We start from the raw sequence: 20,442 nt of genomic DNA, 5'->3' as shown, positions 1-20,442 counted from the left end.
TAATGTTACCCACATAATTGAGTACTAGTGTCTAGTATAATGTATAATACTATTGTACTATTATGTTTTATTTAGACAATTTTTTTTTTTTTAAATGATATTTTTATTAACATTTTTTATTAAACTAGTACAGTATTAACAAAAAAAAAAAGTATATGAACAATAGCTAAAAAATATGTGTTAAAAAATAATAATTTTATTTTCGATGATTATAATATTATTATATTATTAAAATGTAGACTTAGAAAAAATGGGGGGGAAATGTCCTATTGGCTACTAAGTTTAAAATAGCCAGGAAAAAATGTGCGTGATTCAGGTTAATCATATATATTACAGTTTGATCGTTCAATATCAATAGAAGTGAGAACACAAAAAAAAATGTTCACTTTAGAAATAATAGTTTTTAATTAAACTCAAATGCTGTTTGAGATCATGTTTTTGTAAATTTTTTATTAAATGTGTTATTTAACATAATAATATAATATTTATTAGTAGAGTCAATACGACCAAAACAAATACGAATTTCCGATTTTGACGGATTTCGTTTAAGGCATGTGCGTGATTCGTATATATTATACGGTATTGGGAGAAAAAATCTAAGGACAAAATATCCTGTACTAAAATATCCAAGTCAAAATATTGAAATAATATTTTTATTTATTTTTTGTTATTTAAAATAAGTACCTAGCACATAGTAAGGTAATAAAAATAATATGTTGTGTACAAACTCAGTTCAAAAATAATTAAATAAATAGTTATAAAAATATGATAAAATAAATAGATGTAGGTAATGAACTAGGTATCGTATAATATTTGCTATTGAAATTAAAAAAATATCTAATTACTTTTGGCCGTTAATATACTCAAGACAAAGTAGCTTAAGTTTTTCTTGCATCTTTATATATTTTGGTTTTTTTTTTTTTGACGAATCCAACGTTCCCAATTTTCTTTGTGCATTTTTCGTTTCGTCGGCGGCGATCTCGATGCGCATTTTTTAAATTAGGGTCCAAATGCTTGGATGATTGTGCGTTACATAGAAATTTAAGTTTTAAATGTAGGTAAGATTAATATAATAATTTAACTATAATAACCTTTTATAATAATAATATTTTACTCACTAAATTTGAAACCTATGATTCCATCCTTCACATTGATTATTTGTCCGTTACCATCACGCTGTGTTGTTTCCATCACATTCTAAACTGAAGGCGAAAACAAAGGAGAATTTTACGTTGTTTACGTTGTTTACGTCCTACTCTTTTAGTACTTCCAATGTATGTATTTTCAAAATATACAACCAACTCTTTAGCTTTATGTGACATGATATTTTTCAAATGAAGTAATCTTTAATAAAAATAAAAATATTATATAGGTAAGTGTAAATAATAATAATTTTTTTGGCCATAAGCATTTAGTATAGGGGAAGTAAATTTTGATTTATTTATTTTCTATAATATTCATATTAATTACCTACCTTTTTCAATATCGTCGACAGGGAGAAACGCAAGGCCGTCTAGCATTGCACAAAATGTACTGAAAGTCTCATTTTCTTTATAATATGTTTCCAATCATATAGTTTTTGCACTTATATATACATGATAAAAACAGCCCTGTATTTGAATATCATCTCCGAATGTCATTTTTATTGCATTTATAACAACTATAACAGCTTTCTCAAGATCACAATTTATAATTTTTGGATCATCATACATTTCTAGTTATTCATATTTTTCTATAGTAAGAGTTAACATATTTTCATACGTTGTTTGTGTTTTTTCTTCGAGCAATATACAGCCCTGATGAAAACATTATTTATTTCTACCCTTATTACATAATGTTGTTGGAATATGTTGGGCAAATTACCATACACAGTGACGTAATTACGGGAGTGCATGACGGTGAAATTGCATCCCCTGGTATTATGTAGCAGGTGCAAAGATATGCTTTTGCATCTGCAGTTACTGAACTTTATACCTATTTTTTAAAATTTTTTTGATTATTAATTAAGGCATTCCTAGCTAGAATAGGTAGCTATAAAAGCCTACTGATATATACAAATTATTACAGATTTTTTTTTTAACAATTTTTCTTTCATACATAATTGCGATATAATAATAAAATATTAAATATTAAGTATAGTAGGTTTAAGCTAGTAATTTTCTGGCATGATGCATTCGATATTGCGGTAATTAGTGGTAGATGTCATTTTCTGCGGTCGTGTTGTCTTCCTCTCTTGAGACGACGAATTTTTGGAGGGCTTTCGTGTAAGTTATACTAGTTATAGTGAGCAGCACCATTTGAGTTCGTAAGTGAGTTAAAGAATCTGTTTGCTATATGGTTTATGTGCTCATCGGTAGTAGGGTTTTTTAAGTCATTATGCAAGGCTTTGTTGCGTACAAACCTGCAGGTAGCATCTGTTATTATGCGGAGTATTTTGTTTTGATAAATTTGAATTTTATTTAAGTGGCTTTTAGCACAACTGCCCCATATAGGACTTGCGTATACCTATTAAAATACAATATCAACTATATTTCATTGATTTGTTGAATTTTTTTAAAACTTATTTAAAAATTTTGTTATCACTTTAATTAATTTCATATAAATATCATATTTTTATATGCACGTAATATAATTTATCATAGTACAGATACAGCACATATAGTACAGGGGTGGATCCAGCCCGAGATTATGGGGGGGGGGGGCGAATATTTCACATGCAAAATAAAATAGCTAATAAAATATAGCGCGCGTATATGTGTTCAAAAATAACTTACACGAAACAGTTATGTTAAATACAACTTTGTAATCAATTGATAAATTGATTCAGAAGAATTGCTCTGATAACCGAGTAAATTATAAGGGCATATTGCCATAAAGATGCCTATACAAATCGACTACCCGTCGACCGCGGCACTCAACGTGTTAAAATTAGTTTTGATTCTTTTTACTGGGCATTTTTCCGCCCCCATACTGAATCCGCGCCTGATATAGTATTTAAAATATAGGAACCTACAGATTTTGATATTTGTTTATTTTATATTGTTATCAAATATAAAAAAAATACCTATAGTACACGCGAGCAATGCAATTAACTTTAAATATGAGTAATACAACTTAATTTGTCATTACGATTGTTGAACCCAAAAAAATTTTGCACCTGCTGAAATTTAATGGAATTACGCCAATGACCATCCATATATTATGAAGACGATTTTGATAAATATCGAAGACCGTTATCAGTGGTAAATATGATTATTCGTTCGTTTGCCATCACACTATTATCATACAACAAAAATCTTGTTGAATGTGTATCATCAAGGATAGTACCTACACCACTCGGAATCCTCGTCAAATACTAAATCAACTAAACTAATTGGACTCACGGGATTATTTTTTGATCTTGGTCGACTTAATCTTCGTTTTACAATTTCTTCTGGTGGTATTCGTGCTTGAACTTCTCGGGATAAATTCGCAACTTCTCTGAAAAATACTTCTGCTGGTTTAATTTCATTTGTTTTAATAGTTTTTAGCATAATATCCAAACATTTTGTGACATCAACATCATTCAGGTTACTTTTGTATACAATCAAATATTATCTTACTATACGTGGGTTACTGTATTTTAATGTTGTTTGACAAATATTTGACATTTTAAGCTATTTTACTTCACACATCGCCATGAAACTTTTTCTTTTCCTTTATATTTTATAAAGTACATGTATCCATCTAACCACCCTTTCAATCCACCTTTGTTTGAATTAATTAATTCTTTAGTACAAAACAAATAAGCTATAATTATTACGACTTTTAAAACGTGTACTACAAAGTCACACTGGCACACTACACAATAGTCACCGATAAACTAATGATTAAAATCAATACCTATTACGATTCTACACCGAAAACAGTAAATAATTGTAGATAAAAGTGTCGACCTTGGACTGACTTATTATGTCTACTATATAAAGATTACCTATAAGCTTAAGATATGATATGATAGGTAATTTATTGTAGTTTAACACCGATAGACGAAAGCTTATGTACGCAACTTATTGTGTTTATTATTTTACTATCAACAGTTATTACTTTATTAGTTACAAAAAAACCTATTTGGATATTTTATCCTATATATTTGTTATTTTTTCCCTGGATATTTTGACTTTGAATATCTTGACTTGGATATTTTAGTACAGGATATTTCGTCCTAGATTCATACTATATAATTACGTCACATATTATTGCAAAAGTATTTTTATTTCACCGAAAACAATAAATATCTTGATTAATGAAGTCTGTACCGTAGCATAGTATTCTGCTGTATATAGGTATATATTATATACACTACCACTAACAAGGTTGAAATTGCAAAATGTTTATGAACATCTGGTTGTGCGCATGCTGTTTTAAAACGTAAATAATCTCCCTCCTTTCTTTTAAGCTTCCGTGCACTGCTTTACACGGGGACACCGAGCGACTGTAGGGCATAATATTTTCCGGAAGGGCTTTAACGGTTTTTGGGTGATTTGAGTTTGGTCGCAGTGTATTTAGCGCGCCGGTTACAGCCGCACTACTGCACCGGCGGCACGCGCCATGCACTCCTTGGTCGTCACTTCTTGCCAACTCGACCGCCAACAGGTACTATTTTACTCACGTAGTTTGTTTGATAATATAAATTATTATTATTAATATTATTATATTTATTTTATTTCGATTTACGAATAGAAAACATATTTTATTGCAGTGCAGTTAATGCATATGCTTCGAATGGGTTTTATGTCGATGTTATAAGTAAATATTATTATAATAATATTGTGGTGTACCGTGTTTGATGAAAAAAATGTATGTATTTATTTTTTTTATTTTTTTTAATGCTTATTTAAAGCCATTTAATGAAACATTTTTTAATCGAATATTCCAAACTGTTGAATCAGTTATAGTAAGTTATCATACATTTTAAATTAACTTTTTGTTTTCATTTTATCGAATAAAATAAAATAGATATAAAAATAGATTATTGCAATAAGTATTTGTGAGGTCGTGTATGATTATCGCGGAAATACACGAATAGAGAAATCATATACATTTAGAATTTATTACGGGACTATTATTGAGAGTAATAATTATATCACGTCAAAGAAATGCTTATACCTTGTATTTTAAATTTTTGTTGTTTTTTTTTAATTACTAAAATAAAACAATTTTCCATATTATTGTGTTTTATTATTTTACTCTACAATTTTTGCTTAGGCAAGCAAATATTTGTCAACTTTCAAATGTGATTCTAATAATAATTACAATTATAAGAATAGGTAAAATTTGTTCGCGATCATTATTTATTGAATATGACTTTTTAAATCAATTGAAATATTTGAAATTAATTAATGAAATCCATTTTTTTTTTTTTTTACAGTTTTTAGGTAATGTATAAAATATTTTATAATATTATAATAAATCAAAATAATAATTGTAATCACGAAGGACAAAATTATCGTACTTTATAATTGCCCATATATAATTTTATAATTTTATTATCTCATATTTAAGTAATTAAGTCAAGATAAAATAACTACAAATGACAGTTTTAAAAAAGACAAGATACTGCGTATGGGTTAATTTTGCGTTGGTTGCAGAAGTTGCATTATTTTTAATTTCCTATTACTGCTTTTTTATCATAAAAACCTCGATCCCCAGTTTTGAATAATGATACACTAATGTTAACTTTAAGTTATTTATTACAAAACCGATTTTCAACCGAATTAGTTTATTATACGCAATTATTACAATACTTCTTTATGTTGCTTTTTTTTATATTTTCTGTATTTATAACGAAACGTATTTAGATTTTTTTCAAGTTAGTAGTATAATAACTTCAAAAGATTCTTGGAATTATGTATTAGTAAATTATTTATTAAATAAGACACGGTGTTAACTATCAACGTAATAAAATATTAAATTACCTATCGAGAATACATTTGAAAATGCTTTCAAAATAAATCTATTAATAATAATTTTAAGAGAATTGTTTTTTTCCAAGTACAGTTTCTTTTAGAAATATCATCTACCACTGGCTACTGAATATACATATATAAATTATTGTATTTAGTCATAATAATGAAATTGGCACCTATTTAAAATATAACAACAAATGATGAGATACTTTTGAATGCAAATAATATTATAATTAATTATTGGCTTATAATTTAATTTCTCTTCTGACTGTATAATTGAATGTATTTTCTAATAATTAGAATCATATCATTTTTTAACCTAACCTTCGTAAACAATAAACATGGTGGGCTTAATAATTTTATTTGGAAATATTATTCTGTTATACCTGGAAAAATATACCATACCAAATAATCGATTTCATCAATGGTGGTGATGATCTGTTTTGAAAGCAAATATAGCAACAAATATAATAATAAACGAATGAAAAACATTATTGTCCACTGATCGTCTTTGTGCTGCAACTTTCTCGATTAGACTGCAAGCCCGGCAGTTATAATTATTGACGGTCACAACATTCGATTCTTAGTTGAATATTAATTTATACCATTCATTTATATACGCATAATTATTATATCAGTCTCTCCTAATAAAACTTGCCCCGATAAGCCATAAAACATTTGAAAGATCATCACTCTCGTTCAACAGATCCATTTTTATTTTATAATGTTATAAAACACGAATTACACTAGCTATAACTTTAATTATTTTCTGTACTATGTTATTATCATGACAGTAAGTTATTCATTAAACTAATAAAAATCGCGGCTTTTACGGACGTATTTTTCCCTCGGAAATAGCAACCCGCCCGTCGCCCGTAACACTGCTATTATGTAGTAATAGGTACTATTATAGGTATCCGTAATATGTATACGTATTATAGCTATATGATATAATATATTATGTATGTATATTCTGGTGAAAACGTCAGGTAAGTCACTGCGGCTCCCGTGTTATTGGCCTTGGCGACAGTCGTGGTAACTGGCATATAATGCGACTTGCAGCCCGCGATTAAACACGATGACGACCATCACACATGACTACATATAATAATAAGAATTGAATTAGAAAATATCGATTAGCATTTTTTTCTACCGTATAGAGGTGTATGTGGTATACGTATTTTTTGCGCTCTTTTATCACACACCTCTAAAGTTTCATCGCGTGTTATTTATGCTGTTATATTATTAATAATGGATAATACCGTATTGTAATGAATTGTGTGATTTAAATAGCCGCGAGATCAAAATCAAAAGTGTTTCCTTTTATTTTCGCCACAGTTAGTCGGAGTAAAATATAATAATATATATTATAACGCTTGGGAATTCGTGCAGCATTTACGCCGACCTCATGAATTTATTTATTTTTGAAGTCTTTGCAAAGTGGCCGCTGCAGTTCTTAATAGGTACTATTTTAAATTATAATCATTGTATAGGTAGCTAGCTTATTATTAATTCTTTCATTGTATATATTACCTACCCGTGTATACTGCATATACATCAAAAACCACGTGTTTGCGGTGGGATGGAAATGTATACGCATCATCACATTCTTTCGGTTGATGGATTGCACGAATCTGTTGCGACTCCCCGGTATACCTTCTAAACTTTTATAGCTTAATTTATTCTTTAATAAATAAGAACGTAGGTACATTTCAGAAATAAATATGATTAGCTGTACCGATGTAGGTAAATGTTTCAAATATTCGATTCGTGTTAGTATGTTTATGTTCTTAATAACTTGAGGTGTTACCGGCGAAATTTTAATAAATCTTCGGGTTTTTTTTTACTAGGTAACATAATTTACCCTTGGTGACATAGGCCATTGCGATACAAAGAATAAGGATTATTATTTATATCGAGTTTTTAATTATGAAGATATTAAGACTATGGATTAGTGTACATATTTATAAAGTGTTTATATTTTGTTTTGGAGATAAAATTGTAGTTGACTGCGAGTGAAGATCTGTTAAATCTTCGTTTTTATTTGTTTTAAAAACAGATAAATATTTATATGGTTTTAGCAAAGAAACAATTTTACCATACAAACTATCAGTAATTATATTATCCTTAAACAATGCTCCTTTTGCCTGTAAATAATAGAGACGTTAGGAAATTATGATTATTAACTTTGTATACTTATTTTATATTTTTCACAAATTTATTTAACTTTGTAAATAATTGTAATTGTCGATAAATGATAGTTTTCATTGAGCGTTGACAAATGTTAAGCCAATGTCTTCTAAACGTTTTAAATACTAACTTATTCATTTTTTATTTTCAAAACGCAGTATTTTTGTTTTTAAGTGCCTTGTGAAAAATATTTCCAGACTCGTTATTATATTTGAAGATTTAAAACTCAAAGACACCGCTGTTCATTTTGATGAAAATTTAAAACTAAGTTTACGCTGTTTATAGATCTATTGATTTAGACGATAGTATTCTAAAGTTTTCCATATCGTGTACAAGTATCCTCTAAATTAACGACTCCTTTTTTAAGCAGCCCAATACGCCGTTATACGCAATGCGTGACAAATTAATCAAATGCCAAAAATAGTCGAAATTAAAATGAACTTACGCATAGAGCTGAGTAATATGAGTTACGAAAGAAGAATGTGAAAGTAAGAAATGTTTTAAACATTTGTAACTCACGATATAGTTCAAATCGTTTTTTGAAAAAGTGTTTACGCTAAAAAAATTCGTAATTGATTTCAGGTTCTTAAAATTAGGAACATCGTTACCTCCTTGTATGAAATATTACGTTTTTGTAAGTACGTGTGATTTATAGTTCAACTAATATATCCCCGTTATTTATTCATTAATATGTTTTAATTAATAATTAAACTATTTAGTCCATAGGAAATATTATTCACCATTAAACTAATTTAAATTAATTTGATCAAACTATTGAGTTTTTTTAAACAAAAATCTAAGAAAAAAAGTAATTTAGTTTAATTAAAATATTAATTTAGTGCTTAATGAAATTAAAAATGTTTAATCGAATATAAATGTTGTATCAAAGTCATTTTATAAACAACTAAATTAATTAAAAATTTAAAGAACTTAAATTTGCAAACTGATGTAGCCCTCGAGAGTTGATCTCCACTCAAAAGCACTTCAAATTATAATATACACTAGGAAAATGATGGTATAAGTAAGCTTGTCTAGATTTCCTTGGTATATAGATCAATTAAAACTTAACATTGCTGTTGTTATTATTTGATTAGACTATACTACTATAGTTGTTTATATGATTTCAGTTTATAAATAATCGTACTATGTTTCTTTTTTTATTGTTCAATTGTTATAGTTTGATAGTTAACAATAATTAAAATTTAAAAAATATTAATAATTCAAGTTTGATATTATTTGTTGATTCTATTTTAAGATGCTCGGAATATTGGTACGGTCCATAGAATTTATAGCAAAAGAAATCAAAAACGTGGAATACTAGTACTCTTTAAAATTTAATTTTCAGGCGTCCGAAAATATTTACAATGCTTATTTATAGTCTTAATAAATTATCATCGTCAAAAAGTTAAATTTAAATAATACGCTGAAAACAAAAAAATAATGTCAGAAATAAAAATCAACAAAATACACAAATAAGTTCATATAAAATAGTTGATAATTAAAATAAATATACAATAAATACGATATAATTTATGATTAATAATAAATTAATAGTTAATAAATATAAACAAATATTTCGTACACTTAGCTATATTATTTATAAATTGTCCTATATTCATCTCTTTATTCAAATAGCTCTCACATTCATTATGTAGTTTGTCTTGCTAACTATTTTATTTTTTTTTAACTTTTAGGCATTAAGGTATTATTTGTATTGTGGCTTCTTTCAATCAGCGTTGTCGCTTCATCTTGTTGGATACATTTAAATACTAACCAAAAATATGGATTATTTGTTCCTACAAGCTTATTAAAATAGCTATTCCAACCTTCACAAAAATTATTTGTTCTGTTGCCATTATTTAAAGTAATTTCATGAACATTCCAAAAGTGGGGAGAAAATATTGGGCTCTCAGACTCTCCATTAACATAAGTTTCGTCAAAATAATTTAGTAATGGTAACAATTGTACAGGTGTCGTTGTATATAAATAAACCATTCCATCTATTACTTCTCTAAGGGGTAAAAATGCTAAAACGTTAATCATACCAAAACTTATTCTAAAATCTAAATTTAGGAAACCTTGACTATTGTGGATCGTACCAGTATTTCGCGTTTATAAAGACCGTACCAGTTTTCCGTTTACCCTATTTTCAAAATGTAATGTTCATTGTAACAGGTAACAGATATCGGTGAAAAAACGAGATTTATTATATTCCGTATAATATTGGATTATTATGACAAAAATAGTGTCAATACTATAACTGTGTTTTATCAAAGGTCATTATCGTAGATAACATTTTTCATAATATTTGTTGTCTTTTTGACATTTGTGATTTGTGTTATAGTTTTGAAGTATTATGTAATTTTTCTCCATAAAAATATTTTAAATTACATTAAAACTTTTTGACAGATTCCAGTTTTGAAGGTTAACTTAAAATATCGAAAATTGATGTTAAATGGTATACATAACATTAACATGATGTGATTACTCTGTACCTACCAACTTTTATATAAGGGTAAAGACAATGCGGTATTGGTACTCATCGATGAATTTGCTGTTTATAGTGATATGAAGCATCGAATCGTTAAATTTTTAATGTTTTTAAGAAAAATTATAATCCTATAAAGACATCTAAATACTTTAATGATTTACGAGTTAGGTATATGACGGAATTATATCCTACACATATACGTATATATACACACATAAATTATGCACTCATCAGAATCGTCTCTCGAATTTGAGTGATGAAATCAATAAATGTTTAGTGCATCTAATAGACGTAAGTTATGCGGTAAACAAGGATTTGTTGATAATTTTTTTTCATTGTCAATTCTTTTTTTGCCGTTCGAATCTTAAAACCCTTTTAAGTGTGAATTTTTTGAAAAATATAAATAAAAATAAACACCAACATTTTGATCGTAAGGCATTTTAGTATTTGCTTTAAACAGTTTAAACTGAACTTTGTATATGACTCAACGGCGCATCGGTAAAGGGTTCATAATAATAACATCATATTATCATGTAAAACACGAAAACAAATAACGACTGTAGCTGCGGGAAAACCGCGAGTAACACAAGTAAAATAATGATAATATAATATTAGGTAGGTACATAATAATATAAACGCGCGTGCGACGGCATAGGTATCTGTATAATAGCTGTTTCGAGTGCCATTTCAAAGTTTTGGACGAGACGGTGGCGGCGACGGTCTGGCGGGTTATCGCGCTCGTCATCGCTCTGTCATTTCGGGTTTTCCAACGAACTTACTCGTATACACATACGTACTCTACTACTACTACTACTACTACTACACGTTCATACAATATTATGTGCTTGCATGCCTCTGCCGCCGTGTTGTTATGCTTGTTATTATTATTATTATGTACATGTAATAATGATAATAATAACGCGTAAGTGGGGCGCTTCACTACTGATAACAGATTCATCGTCGATCCAGCTACGATCAAATAATATAATAATAATAATATATTATATTATTTACCTACCTATCGACGGTATAATATCGTGTATATTATGATACACAACCGACCGTGGGGTCGCGGGGTGCACGTCATTCCTGCGGCAGCGGTGGCACATGCCAGTCAACAACAGCAAAAGAGTAGTACCTACTACCTACTAGTTACGAGAGCACTGTGAGTGACAAACGATCTACGTGCCTTTACCTCCACACCGTCTGTATTGTACACATCACACACACACACACACACACACACACGTAATACTCGTACACGAGCGATACGATGACTTCTAAGGACTATTCTATCCGACCATCCTCGCCCTGCGCCCCCGGGACCTGCCACGCGGTTGTTTACTCGTATTATTATTATTATTATTACGAGGGGAAAACAGATTTCGAAAACGCAGCGACGATAAAATAATGTACAACGATATTTCGTTAACGACGAAAATGCGATCTGCAGACGTTTTGCTCGTGAAAAATATTCGTAGAAATGTCCGTCCTTAGCTCAATCGAATGTCCTCCGCCGCAGTCCCTACCACCGCTGCTGCCGCCGCACAGTCGCCGCCGGACAACCGACAAACGAGCACTGCACCGAAATAATATTTACTGACGTAAAAATCAATCACTAGCCTTTTACAGACGATAACTATTATTATTATTATACGTATTCTACAAACCTTTGATACGCACCGCCCGTATTATGATTCGAATGATCGATGATCTATTTATATATTTTTCATTTTTCACTCTCGACAATATATCAGATTTTTACTATAGCGCATAAATAACAAGTGTTTTTAACAGTCTGCAATCGTATGTATGTAACATACTCGTATTATGTATATTGTTATATATTTGTGTAATTCGGTCAGTTTGAATGTCAACAACGAACCAGAAATGGAAATGGAAATAAATGTTTAAACATTATTCACTTTCTAAAACCAGAGTATTCAAATTCTGTAGATGTTTACATTTCACTATTTCAGCCGTTGCAGTGTGTGTCGTAAATCACCAAATAATAAATTATGATGACGCCGTTTTAAATACGGCAATATTATATGTAGGCATAATATTTACACCGTGGAAAATGTGAGTCTGTAATATATTTTATATCAGGAATTATTTGTACAAATCTTTAGAACACGACAGATATAATAACAGTATGCAAGATCTAAGCATTCTAAGCAAAATAAAAACAATTACAGAATAATATAATTTACCTAATACTTAATAATTATTTTCAAGTATACCGCTAATGACGTTGACCTAATTGGGGTTTTTTTTTTGTTTTTTTTTGTAACACATTATATAATTTTTCATAAAAATTACATTTATATCTTAAATCTTATCGAATTTTCATGTTGATTTCAGTGACATGGTGATGGGTGACGGTGACGGTGATATGGAAGGCGGGGGTGGCGGGAACGACGAGTGTGTGGAAGACGGCGATGAGGAATTAGTAGCAATGATGGGTCCGTCTACAACGTTTTGTGGTAATAACAAGTGCAAGAAAATCAGGAGACCTCTGCCACCCCGGGAGACGTGGAAGAAGAAAATCGAATTCTTGTTGGCGGTAGTAGGGTTTGCTGTCGATTTGGGCAATGTGTGGAGATTTCCTTACATCTGTTATCAGAATGGTGGAGGTAATCATTAATTGTTTTGTTTTTAATACTTTTTAGATTTAACATGTTAACAGTTTTCGATGGATTGTAGTTATTTTAAACAACGAAGAGTCAAAGCATAATATAATATATAACATACTTTAAGAACTTATACATCTCTATGGTTTTTATACATTTCTGTTATATATTGTAATGGACTTTAAGGTTTAGGTTCTTAGTTGCTAATGACTTTTCCTATAGAAGCGAGTTTAAGTTTAAAATGGTGGTTATCAAACACATTTGATTCTATGAATTTATCCATTATTAACATATTAGTGTATTTGGTAGATACAGTTACCTATATTAAACTATTAGAACGTAGTTATTGTTATTATTTTTATCTTTATTGAATGAATTATGCATTTAATATAATTTCCAAGTTAATATAAGTTGAAAGTTTGACTTAATTATTAAATACTTTAATCCATGCGATTCATATTATAATATACTATAAGGATATATTATCGTGCTAAAGAAAATAATTTATTTTATACAAGGTATCTAGAGTATTTTTGAATATCAATTTTCAAGTCTTATTCAAGTTTTATATTATTTGGAATATTTGTATTGGAAAATAAAACTATTTTGTTTCTATCAACTTATAAATGTACTGTAAAGTGATTCATCTGTTAATTTTGTAATTTTTAATAATTTAATGATTTTAACTAAAATTTGGATGCTTAAATTGATTGCGTTTAATCTAAATTTTAAAGTTAATATGTACTTATGTATAAAATAGAAATATTAAAATTTTAAAACAACTTTTTTTTTTAAATTCCTTAAGTTTGGTGTGAACTTCTACCATTAAGCACAGAATTAAACTACAACTCCTAATCCTCTAATAAATTTGTCAAAGGAACCAATAATAAAACATTTATCAAAAATACAATCATTCTTTTGTTTTAATTTGTTTTAATTTGTTTTAACTAATTTATATTATATTCGAACAAATATCGTATTAAAAAGATAATATTATAACATTAAAATTGAATGTAGATAAATGCATCTGAGGTTCATTCGTATAAAAAAGGTGTAGAAACTGTATGCTATTTGTACAATCTAACCCATGTAAATGAATAATCATTAAGTGTAGTTTTGATTAGTTAATTTGACTTATATGTTTATGTTATAGTTAATTTATCTTTGTGATAGGAAATTGGTACTAAACGATTTAAGATTTATATATTTTTATTATTAAGTATAGACGTTTATTATTCATACTGTTTATACTGCGTGCTCAATTAATTGACAATGCAGAATTGTTTTGGTACTTATAATAATTGGTAGACTACTCTTTACTTAGGAAAAAACATATTGTAGGCCATATAATTACATATTAAAAATTATGATTTGGTATTAAGCGCTATAATTTTCATGAAAATTAATGATTGTATTATCACTATTATATAGTAGTTAAAAAATATGGTTTCTGGAAATCTGTAATAAATGAGAATTCGTGTATAAAAAAAGCAAACAGTTTTAACGAATGTAGACGATGTAGTAAAGTAGATTTAAGCTCAATATAAAAAATGTCTGATTGATTGCAACTGTAAAAATATAAAAATTCATAATATCACCGGGGGAGGGAATTGTTAAATTTTATTATATACGTTGTGATTGTAATAATAAAAAAATAATAATTTTCTTTTCTGGTTGCCAGCAGTAAATACAAAATACACTAGCCGTAGCGTGTTCCCTGTATAAGTCAACTGGACAGCACCATTTTTGATGTTATGTATGACAAATGTGTAATTATTAGTTAGCTGAGGTCCCGAATTAGTAATTATACTAATAAGTAATTTATTAGTTTGATGCATGATTTGTCTCAGTTTGTAATTATCTTATTATTATTATTATTTATCTATCTACATTCTAAATATTAAAATATATATATATATATATATATATATATATATATATATATATATATATATATATATATATATAATATTATATAAATAGGTACACATCAAAACGCAATACATACATCCGTATTCCGTATAATATAAAAATTAATTAATTAATTTACAATTTTGGTTTTGTTAACAACAGTCAACCAGAGTATTAATAATTATCGTAGAATTAGGAATCATGATTTTATTTAAGATCAGTTTAAAAATATTTTCATTTTGTTATTGATTTGTGGGTGTGAAATGGGCAGTATTATATCTTTATTCTCTACTATATTATACCTACATAGATTACAGAATATTATTATTATTATAGATTATTATGAAATTAAATTTTCGTATATTTCGAATAATTAATTTATTATTTGATATTCAATTATGTGTTACTAATTACAATAATAATTGAAATTTCTTATTGATTTTTTATCATTGATAAATGCTTGCCAAAGTAGAAAAATTTGTTCAGAAAACTGAGAAAACCACTCTATATACGACTGTACATTTTTCATAAAAAAGTTAAATATGTTGTATGTAAAGATTTAATTAACATTATGGACAGGAATGAGACATGCAAAAAATATAATTTAAATTATCAAAGTTATATTTAATTAAAATAAGTATATTAAATAGATGTTATTTTTATGCGGTACTTAACTTAAGGCCACGAAAACAGGCAAAATTTGCAGCAATTATAAACTGCGTCCAAGGTACAGGTAAACCTAAAAGCATACATGTAAACTGTGCCCGAGCTTTTATCAAAAGTAAAAATGACTTGAAACTTTTCAAACTTAATAGGTATATTTTTAGAATATTAAACAAAATTACTTATCTAAAATTACAGTCTTTAATTATCGTTACATTATTTATTTAATATGAATGATAAGTAGAATAAAATAAAATTTAAAAAATACAATATCAAGACAAAAAAAAAAAACATATTGTTGATACATATTTATCAATTGGAGTTTGACCACTATTATGAAATATAATTTCTAAGATATAATTGAAAAAGTACACTATCATAGTGACTTAATAAGTCAAAATGTTTATATATTTTACAATTGGGACACAGTTTAAGTTGTACTTTTTTAACATAGATATTAACATATATGTAGATAACAATTTGGGCGTAGTTTACATCACACCTTTTAATGTATATAAACATTCTGGCGCAGTTTATAAAAAAAATATAATTTTGGTGCAGTTTACGTATGCCCAAAATTTGTACAAGTTTAAAACTATTCGATGATAAATTTCAGAACGAACATGGACGGAGTTATTGTCGTAAAATCAATTCACATGGTATAGGTATTCTCGATGTGGTAAACGCCATTAATTCACCTAACCTCGTTACATTTAAAAGGAAATAATAGTTTTCTGCTGCCGTTGTTTCCATTGTGACGACAATGTGACTATATTATGTATTTCAGTATTTGAGATCTATATATATATGGCACATGGTTTGGAGTTCTAAAGACCAAATGCACTTTTATAGTGTAATTCACACGTTGAATATAGAAAACATAATCAGTTCAAGCAAGTTGGTTGCTTTGAATGGTGTATTGTTAAAAATGCAAAACGCGGACACTTTGTAATGCGCTGCAGTTGTTTATTATACACTGAGACAGATTTCATATTATATAGGTAGGTACGTTTGAGAAAAAATACTAATTGTAACATGAAAAAAATTATTCGTAGATCTTACTTATACTGTATAATAATGTATATCATTATATTATCAAATTTATATCTTAATAATAATTAAAATAAATGTTTTATAGATGTACAGATAATATAAGTATAAAAAAATGCATCTCCATATCGCATCAATATGATCTGCAAGGCTTTAAAATTATTTTAAAAACATAATTTTATTACAAATTATGTTTTAATGTTAAATATATTGTAATGTTCTCGTTAATATCAAAAATAGAATAATTTAATTTATTTGATTATAGGTGCGTTTCTTATTCCGTACGTGGTGATGTTGGTATTTGGTGGCTTGCCTTTATTTTACATGGAATTGGCACTGGGTCAGTTCCATCGATGTGGATGTCTCACAGTGTGGAAGAAGATTTGCCCGGCTCTTAAAGGTAGGGTATTTAAATTTTCGCATTATCAAAAACAACTCGTGGAATGCTTTGAACGCGTGCAGTAATGGAATGTTTTACAACGAAACAATTTGCTTGGAGAATTATCAATTTAGAAATAGGGGCAGCCAACAATAATATACTTCTTAAATCAATGGTAAAAGAGGAGAGAAACGGAAAAAAATAAAAACGTTTCAAGAATCGAAAATACTTAGGATGAATATCCGGTCTTTTATGATAATTGAAAGATGATCTGCTGTATTGGCTGGAACTTTTGTTTTTTATTCTCTTGTTTTCAGTTGCGTTAACAGTAGCTGCACAAAAGAGTAACTAGGAAATTAAAAAATAAAGGCACAAAATAAAGAAAAGAGAATACAAGGACGCCGGGAGAGAATGAAAAAAACAATTGATTCCTGAGAGCATTTTCAAGTCTATGACAAACATCGAGCCTTTGAATTATACATTAAATGCAAAAACGTGAAACAAATAAAACGATAGAGCTTATTTAAAACGGCGTGGTACCGAGTAATAAATTATTGGCCAATAGGGAAATATTATATGGTTGCTTCAAATATTTAGTTGCTTTACTATAATGTTGTTTGTATTCGTTTAGTTTTTATCCCTGTAATATCCCTAGTAAGAGTTTTTCAATAACCAAAGTACTCGGAGGTCCAATAATTGAAAAAGAGAAATACATTCTCTTATAAACACCTGAACAAATAATCGACTAGTAAATAAGACATGTTTTTTAATATTTATTATTAGCATTGGTTTGTTATAGACAATATAATGATCTTAAAATCTAGTTTTTTTTTTTGTATGGCTACGCAGTGTCAGCAGTGATATTTTATATGCGTTGTTCATTATGATTATTTGTAGTTGTTTAATATAAATATAAATATCAAATAGTCAATAGTATAATACCTAATTGTATATTAATATTCTTAAGTATATTTTACTGGCTATTGTTTGCATTTTATTATATGTATTTTTGTCTGAAATGCTGATCGATATTATTCAAACATTAAAATAGACAAAAGTTAGATAAATAACAAAAGTTTATCTTGATCGATTATTTCGATAGATAGGGAGGTTCATGAATTAAATATGGTTACAGACATTTTATGTTTATCGGAATAAAAAGATGAAGATTTTCCTTGTCAAAAAAATCTACTTTGCTAAAGTGAAATACTTATATTTATTCATAGTTAAATTATTTTATAACTTATATTTTATACAACAGATATTTGCATATTTAATTATTTAAACCGTGATCAATATATTTGTCTACAATAATTGTCTTCGCCTTTGTCGAAATGGTATAGTAATTGAGAAAATTATTTACAATATAATTTAAGGGAGCATTCTGGTAGGTAGCTGATATGATTGAACGATTACTTTTGTTTAGCGGTCTTTGTATCGAATTAACGTATAAATTTGGTCCAATGGATGTATTAATATCACACGAAATTTGATTATGTAAATAAAAAAAATAAATTCGTTGTTTTGAATTTCTGCTATAATAGCTGTATACGAAGAGAAAAAAAACCAAACCGTGATTTAAAAACACACGGTCTCTGACCTTAAGCAATTTACCATTATCAATATTGACGTTCACTCTATAGCAACTGTTTTGTATATTATGATGGTCGCGACCATCGCCGCTGTGTTAGCGATCGACTGCTGCTGCAGCGCATACCCTCACGACAAATATTTACACGTCCTCACTTCAGCCATGATAGTGTTTAACGTTCTAGTTAAAACGATATTACAGATTTTGGTGAAGCGGTCGCTAGTGAAAAAAAAACACAATTTTATATAATTAAACAGCAGCAAACAGTTAGGGTGGTATAAAGCATCACCCCTGTAAACAGCTAGTTGGCAATCTCTTTCGGTTTTCAAAAAAAAATAAAAATACACTTTTTGTTTTATTGTTATACATTTTTTTTTCGTGTTTCTCGCTATTCTCAATTCTCTCACATCATTATATCGCGTCCTTTGCTATGTGTCCGTACGTGATTTTTGCTGTGCTACACCGTGGACAGAGGCGCAAACGTGCGTTGTCGGTAAGACGAGACAAAGTAATGATTTGGCCAATAATGAGAAGTCGGGGAAAAAATTGCCGAAGTCGTATATGGGTTTTCGTCGATTTTATTCGGATCATCAATTTTTGCTTTTTACCGTTAGTAAACCGTATCCGAGTGATTTACGATATTTGCAATATCGAGAAAAATGTTACTACCTATACCCACAGGCTATGACGAATGGTAAAATAATAATCGGATTTCAAAAAAAAAAAAAGAAAACTTACGGACGTGTTAAAACAGTTTAAGCGTTAATTTACTTTGTCGTTTTGATAGGATATACTAGGGGCTAGGGCACCGCGTCAGTCTGGGTTTTAAACCAATTGATGATTATATTTTCTCTCTATAAACACATTTTTATATGTATAGATTGTAACTTTTCAAATAAAGCCAATTATTTTCAAAAACAAACAAACACATTTTAACGTTTAACAACAATTCGTATTGAGCAGCACTTATGGCTTAAATTTTTAAATTATTTTTAATTCTTGATTATGTTATTACGTTTGTTTTACATCAACTCATGTGGTCAGAAGTAGGGGGGGGGGGCGAGGAGCATGCCCCGATATTTTAGTTAATATAAATTGTTTTATCACTTGTAAAAGCAAAAAAATATAATGCACTGTGTTATCAGGGATTTTTGACTGTTCTCTCCTCTCCCGGTGTGTATTTCTGTGGGTGCCCTTGTAATCAAATTCTCTAAATTAAAACTGTTTTCCAAGTGTAAAAATATAAAATTTCAAAATAAAAACAGTGATTTGATATAATTTTTCCAAATAGCGTGATTTATGTGGTGTTATAATTAGGTTATTACTTATTACAAACTTAGATTTAATCCGTAATTTCACATCCTATGCGGAAACATTTTTTTATAGTGCATCTCTAAACCAGCATAATTATTATAATGAAGTTTACAGTAATTTTTTATTACATGCACCGTTAGTAGTTGATCGAAATCAAATTTTAAAATACTTTAACAATACACTTCCTTTTTTTTTATTTACAGAAAGTTATAATCAGCACAAAATTATTACAAAAAAATTAAATTATATAATATTTATAAGAATGGAATGAT

General features: G+C 28.5%; 1 protein-coding gene and 1 long non-coding RNA gene across 3 annotated transcripts in view; one reads left to right on the top strand and one right to left on the bottom strand.

The window, feature by feature from the left end:
- Positions 1-714: 714 nt before the first annotated feature.
- On the bottom strand, positions 715-3,841 carry LOC149055722 (uncharacterized). The gene is made up of 3 exons (XR_016191531.1): positions 1,475-3,841; positions 1,119-1,344; positions 715-1,013 (listed from the first exon to the last, which is right to left on the bottom strand). It is a non-coding gene; the product is annotated as an uncharacterized LOC149055722 (long non-coding RNA).
- A 642-nt stretch (positions 3,842-4,483) lies between these two features.
- Positions 4,484-20,442, top strand: part of SerT (Serotonin transporter) — a 32,890-nt gene continuing 16,931 nt past the window's right edge. Inside the window, exons 1-3 of one of the 2 annotated variants that reach the window (XM_015520143.2) lie at positions 4,484-4,635; positions 12,994-13,265; positions 17,152-17,286. In XM_015520143.2, the coding sequence (XP_015375629.1) occupies positions 12,998-13,265; positions 17,152-17,286 (403 nt within the window). In that variant the 5' untranslated portion in view covers positions 4,484-4,635; positions 12,994-12,997. Of the gene's footprint in view, positions 4,636-12,691; positions 12,712-12,993; positions 13,266-17,151; positions 17,287-20,442 lie in introns of those variants that run through there. The other variant, XM_015520144.2, reaches the window with a different exon arrangement.

The sequence above is a fragment of the Diuraphis noxia genome, unplaced genomic scaffold (assembly GCF_037042655.1).
Source record: "Diuraphis noxia isolate RWA-SAM2 unplaced genomic scaffold, SU_Dnox_SAM2 contig0004, whole genome shotgun sequence".
Classification (NCBI taxonomy): domain Eukaryota; kingdom Metazoa; phylum Arthropoda; class Insecta; order Hemiptera; family Aphididae; genus Diuraphis; species Diuraphis noxia.
Note: the sequence above shows the minus strand (reverse complement) of the source record. Positions and strands in the feature narration are given on the sequence as shown.